The 5,902-nt window shown below is 38.2% G+C and overlaps 2 protein-coding genes across 2 annotated transcripts in view; both read left to right on the forward strand.

The window, feature by feature from the left end:
* The window catches only part of LOC105134161 (cytochrome P450 734A1-like), a 10,639-nt gene extending 7,973 nt beyond the window's left edge, over nt 1–2,666 (forward strand). Inside the window, exons 2-6 of the mRNA XM_011038464.1 lie at nt 29–557; nt 832–1,076; nt 1,162–1,525; nt 1,647–2,068; nt 2,317–2,666. Of these exons, the coding sequence (XP_011036766.1) occupies nt 69–557; nt 832–1,076; nt 1,162–1,525; nt 1,647–2,066 (1,518 nt within the window). The 5' untranslated portion in view covers nt 29–68 and the 3' untranslated portion in view covers nt 2,067–2,068; nt 2,317–2,666. The remainder of the gene's footprint in view (nt 1–28; nt 558–831; nt 1,077–1,161; nt 1,526–1,646; nt 2,069–2,316) is intronic.
* A 1,224-nt stretch (nt 2,667–3,890) lies between these two features.
* Nucleotides 3,891–5,896, forward strand: LOC105134306 (uncharacterized GPI-anchored protein At5g19250-like). Its single transcript, XM_011038662.1, has 4 exons — nt 3,891–4,017; nt 4,398–4,878; nt 5,561–5,708; nt 5,774–5,896. The coding sequence occupies exons 1-4, from the start codon at nt 3,939–3,941 to the stop codon at nt 5,894–5,896; spliced, it is 831 nt and encodes a 276-aa protein (XP_011036964.1). The 5' UTR covers nt 3,891–3,938.
* The last annotated feature ends 6 nt before the right edge of the window (nt 5,897–5,902 follow it).

The following is a 5,902-nucleotide window of genomic DNA, read 5'->3' on the forward strand; positions in this document are numbered from 1 at the left end:
AGGACCCCCCCCCCCCCCCCCCCCCCTTCTGTCCATTGCAGTCTTCTGATTTGATTCAGTATTTCACCATGGCTTGTCTTCTTCTAATTCTGATCCTCTTGCTGCTTTCATGCATCCTGAAACTCACTCTCTCAATGATATGGGTTCCTCTAAGAATCCAAGCTCATTTCAAGAAACAAGGCATAAATGGCCCTAAATACAGGTTCATCTTCGGCAACTCGGCAGAGATCCGCCGTTTATTTGCTGCTGCAGCAGAGTCGAAGTCAACATGTATCAGCCATGATGTTCTTCACCGTGTGGCTCCATTGTACTACGAGTGGTCACGCAAGTACGGGAAGACTTTCCTCTACTGGTTTGGATCCAAGCCCAGATTGGCCATGTCCGATCCAGATATGATTAAGGAGATTCTAATGAATACGGGTGGGTCATTTGAGAAGATTCCGTTTAACCCGCAATCTAAAGTTCTGTTTGGAGGAGGGCTTGTTGGGCTTGATGGTGATAAATGGGCTCTACATAGGAGGATCACAAACCAAGCTTTTAACATGGAGCGAGTTAAGGTAAGCCCACCAATTCTTGAATTGGGCTCATTATCATTGTAGACATGTTTGCGAGTATTTATTACACATTCAGTCCAAATGGTTTTGGGTCCTCTACTGGGCTTATTAGGCCCAAATACTTAAGAGTTAAGGAATAGAGTTCCTAACCATTAGAGGTTCAGAATCACGCTCATCCTAGCATGTAAAACCTTTTGCAGTCCTTATGGTTCCTGATAATCTTTGCAAATTTGATCCATATTTCATCAAACTGCTGACACCAAAATCTATTTGACAGGGTTGGGTGCCAGAAATTGCGGGAAGCATTGCCAAGATGCTAGAGAAATGGGAGGGAATAAGAGGAGGGAGAGATGAGTTTGAGATGGATGTGCATAAAGAACTTCATGACCTCTCAGCAGATATTATATCCAGAACTGCTTTTGGAAGCAGTTATGAAGAAGGGAAGCGCATATTTACATTACAGGAACAACAAATGCATTTAGTTTCTCAGGCTCTGAGAAGTGTCTACATCCCAGGGTTCAGGTGATTACTATCCTTTCATTTGGCCACAAATTATAATACTACTGAAAGAAACCAGAATGATAGGTTTGTTTTATTATCTGTGCAGGTTCGTGCCTACTAAGAAGAACAGAGAGAGGAGGAGACTAGAGAATGAAACTCGTGAAGCGATAAGAATGCTGATAAAGAATAACAGCAGAGCAAGAGAAAATTCAATGAATCTACTTAGTTCACTCATGTCTTCATATAAAAATCAGGAAGGGAAGGAAGATACATTAGGGGTAGAGGAGATTATAGATGAATGCAAGACCTTCTATTTTGCAGGAAAGGAAACTACTGCCAACCTTTTGACTTGGTCGCTTATCCTCTTAGCATTACATCAAGAATGGCAAAACAAAGCAAGGGAAGAAGTGTTTTCTGTCTGTGGAGGGAATGATCTTCCAGTGGCAGATAATTTAAACGATCTCAAGATTGTAAGCTTAGACTACTACCCTGACAGAGTTTTAAGAATTTTAAAAGGGTGCAGTTTGGCTCTTCTACATCATAATAATTCAAAATTTCTTTTTGTTAATATCCCGGTTCCTTATCTTGCAGGTTAACTTGATACTCAATGAAACACTTCGGCTCTACCCTCCAGCTACTATGTTGATGAGACAAGCATCTAAAAAGGTTAAGCTTGGGACCCTGGACATTCCTGCCGGCACTCAATTCTATTTATCCTTGACTGCTGTCCATCATGATACTGATATATGGGGAGAAGATAGCAGTGAATTTAATCCGTTGAGATTTAATGAGTCTCGAAATCACTTGGCTTCATTTTTCCCATTTGGGATAGGCCCCAGAATTTGTGTTGGTCAAAATTTAGCCATTGTTGAGGCAAAAATTGTCCTAGCCATGCTCATCAAACATTACTCTTTCGTAGTATCCCCAACCTATGTTCACGCTCCAATGCTCTTTATAAGCTTGCAGCCTCAATATGGTGCACAGATCCTTTTCCGCAGGATTTCCAATTGAAGGTTGGTTAGCAGTACAATCTGATGTTCCTGTAAAATAATTACAACCCGAAGGATTGTACCTTCAAAAAAAATATTCTTTTCTTTTCACATACCAAAGTTTTGTATGTAAGTTTCAAAATTTGGTATTTCTTGAGACATGAGAATTTGACTGGTTGGTCCACTAGATGGGAGGCTCATTGAGTTTTTTATTTCATTAAGGCATAATTTTTGTTGTCTATTTAATTAGTCATTTGAGTTTTGTCGTGCAGGTTTAGTCTTTGCTCAATTTTACATGGATCTGGAATATGCCATTACACATCAAGAGCTATCGTAAGAAAAAGAAGTGGAGGTAGATGCCCCTGAAACATGCCAAAACTCCTGACAGTTAGCATATAATCAACTTCAAGAAAAAAGTGAGCATGTTTCATCACTCTTCTACATATACTATGCCACCCTTGTTCCCACGCACTCTTTCAAACTCTCCATGACAAGGACAACTCTGTTATTACACTGTTTCAATCTAGTGTTTTGTATCTATGTAAACAGTAACAACGACTCTAATCCCTTTTATTATATTGTAAAATATATGTATAATGTGATGAATGTGCTGAGTAGTAAATCTTTCAGAGTGGTTGCTAACTGCTGAAAAAAGGTTGAGTATATTAATTCCTAGACTGCTGGGGTCTTGAAAGAGATAAATATGATTATTGTTTTGATAATCACGTTACTTTGCCAGATTTCGTTACTTCCTTTCCTGATATCACCATTTGCATTTGAACCAACTTCTCAGAAGTGGGTGAAGCGCATTTTCAGACACGTAAAAGTTGACTATGCTTAACCTCAGATCGAATTCAGACCTAAGAACATGATTCGAACATAAAATTGTACTTACAAGTGTTTCTAAGCTCATTAACTCATTTACAATAATCCCTTGATACCTACAGGAAGATTATATGGCTAATATGAAACACTTTTTACAAAAATATATTTGATTAAAGAGACAAGGATTAAAACATAAAATAAATATGTTTTTGTGATAATTTTATAATGAATTTATAAATAAGTTTAAAGGCATGTTTATTTTGATTTTACCATATCTTTATCTTTTCTGTTTTGAGATCCAGCGCTACCTTGAATGATTAATTCAGCAAGTTACTAGTAAATAAATAATTTTTAATCTAAAATGAATTTATTTAGTTTAATTTAAGGGTTTTATAACTTGAAATGGTTATCGAGATTCTTAAAACGAAATCATAAAATTAACTGAAAGAAAACCATGCAGATATGGCTTGGGACAGCAGTTTGCCAATCCATGCATGGTTTCATGATCAGATATTGCTGGCGACAAACATTCTACACTGTTTTTTTTTTTTTTTAACCTGAAAGAAACTCCTACTTCTATGAAAAAACTGTTTCTTACATCCAATTACTATAATATCAAGTGAATTAACCGTCTGTAAATAACTGAAAATCAGCGAAGAACACAGGACAAATGCTTTCTTTCAGTCCCGAAAGACAGGTGGAGAAGAGGAACTTGCATGCATGTCTGCCACGTTCAAATCCAATCAGATAATACTTGCCAGTTTTGCACCCACAAATCAACGAAAAACTCTCCAAATCTACTATGTAAACAACACATAACAGGACACTTGGAAGCACCCTCTACATTCAAGGCAAATCCATGAAAACCTACCATATATACGAAGGGATCAAGAAACAGGTATTTACAAATTCAAACTGCCTCATCCCACCCCATATTCTCTTCTTTGATTCATTCTTCTGAACTCTTTATATATAGATTGAGAGAGTCTCTCACAAGGGTGTCTTGATATCTAATTATATTTTCACAAGGAGTTATTGGTAGTAGTTGTCACTTTGTTTGTATTTAAATATGGTGTCTCGCAAAGTTAACCTCTTTGTTTTTGTCCTTCTTCAAGCCTTTTTCTTGCTTTCTTCGCCAGTGCACTGTGGTACTGTGATCGCCTATCTATTTTTGCTTATGGCTTTTTTATTCATGAGTTGTTTGTGTGAGAATGTTGCATGCCTTAACTAGGCTTGAAGCATCTCTAGTTTTCTCTGCGCTTGATGTGTTACTTAGTAAGAAATGTGGCAATGCTTGTGTATATTCCCAAGGATCATTGTTCTAAAAATAATTAAAAATAAAGACCCGAAGGAAAGGATAATTATTTTTATTTGTTAATGGTTTCTTAGAGAAAATTATATAGGTGTAAGACAGACAATTATTTCTTCCTTTTTTCGCTCTTGAATATCTGGGATTAACATGTTTCCAGACATGATAATAATGCAGGACTGCAAAGTTTTAATTTTTAATTTTTATATTTTTTTGCAGACGAGGAAAATGATCTTCTTCAAGGTCTCAACAGCTATAGGCACTCTTTAAACCTGCCGGCCCTTGTCAAGCACACGAATGCAGGATGCCTCGCTGATAAAATTGCTGGCAAGCTAGAGGATGAACCTTGTACATCAGCCAGAGCGGCAAGCCCTGTGCAAATAGACGACTATCCTGACCTACTTTCAAAGTGTGGCGTTGATGTTAATCACACTAATGAAGGTGTTGCATTACCTGTTTGCGTGCCTCATTTGGTCCCAACTTTATTGCTAACAAATTATACACGAACAGCATATGCAAGATACATCAATGCTTCAAGATTTAGTGGAGCAGGACTTGGTCATGAAGATGACTGGTTGGTGGTGGTCCTGACCACAAGCACCCCTAGAGGGGACTTTGCTGGGGCTACTAGTTTGGTTTCCAGGGTCGGTCTTGGCCATTGCTTGTTGACTTTATTGCTAGGAGCTCTTGTTTATCTACTGTATTAAATAATGCTAACCGTGGCACTCCATGTTGTTTCTTTTATTAGAATTTTGGCATTGTATGCGTTGCGCTGTTTTTTATCAATAAATTTAGTAGGTTTGATTTCTCTTGACAATCGGTTGCTGTGATGTAATGTGTTACATTTAGATGGTTCATTTAGGGTTGTTCCTGTATATGTTGTCTCTTAGTGCTGACTAGACATGGTTAATTTGTAGTTCTTTGATCAAATTTGAGCCCCTCAAGTATTACCCGATTCATAATTTCATTCCAAACTAATCAATTTTACTGATGTACAAAACATTAGAAAATGTTCCTGTCCATATCGTTGATTTTCTCCAAGAAGGTATGACTGGGTTCACAAATTAGTCCCAAACTAATTAATTTTACCGATTTGGTCCCAAACCCTTCTGGCACTAGACAATGCTCCACCCTGCACTAGGGAGAAAAATAAAAGTTTGTGTGTTTGGACAAGCTTGCTCCATCAGGGATTCTCAAAGGTAGAAGATGGCTGCCGATTGTCAGCAGCCACAATCAGAATCTCATCCAAAAGAAAACTTGTCACCACCACCACCCTGTATGTGTTCCTTGATCATACAGAGGCATTGGAAAGGTGCCACATTTCTTTTTACGTGCGAAGCAGCACCATAGAAGAACATCCTGAGCTCCATTTTTCAGCGCAGGTTAGTGGGGCTGGGTTCGTTCATCAAGTTATTCCAAGTCTTTATGATTCTGCCACTAACAAGTGGCACAAACAACGGTTGCCAATCCGGTTGGTTGATCGCTAAGGAGGAAGCACAGGATGAGTTAGAGTTGACTAGCCAGAAATTGGTTAGGAACTTAATTAGAATATTCATTCCTGACAGTGAGAAAATGTTCACTTATTTATTTCACAGTTATCCTTGTTTGGCATGTTCAAGGTCTGTGCGCCAATTGGGGGAATAGGAACTTCTGTTCGGATGGTGGTTCAGGTGTGGATAGGTGTCCTTTCAGAGTATAACATTTTTCCAAGACACTAGGGAAAG

Source organism: Populus euphratica, unplaced genomic scaffold, assembly GCF_000495115.2.
Source record: "Populus euphratica unplaced genomic scaffold, PopEup_1.0 scaffold158.1, whole genome shotgun sequence".
NCBI lineage: Eukaryota > Viridiplantae > Streptophyta > Magnoliopsida > Malpighiales > Salicaceae > Populus > Populus euphratica.

What these genes read in the sequence shown, in the direction of transcription:
- LOC105134306 (XM_011038662.1), top strand. Translation starts at nt 3,939, where the DNA reads ATGGTGTCTCGCAAAGTTAACCTCTTTGTTTTTGTCCTTCTTCAAGCC. An exon ending in GGAGCTCTTGTTTATCTACT is followed by an intron (nt 4,879 to 5,560) that starts GTATTAAATAAT and finishes TTTTCAGCGCAG; the next exon opens with GTTAGTGGGGCTGGGTTCGT. An exon ending in AGTTGACTAGCCAGAAATTG is followed by an intron (nt 5,709 to 5,773) that starts GTTAGGAACTTA and finishes TTTATTTCACAG; the next exon opens with TTATCCTTGTTTGGCATGTT.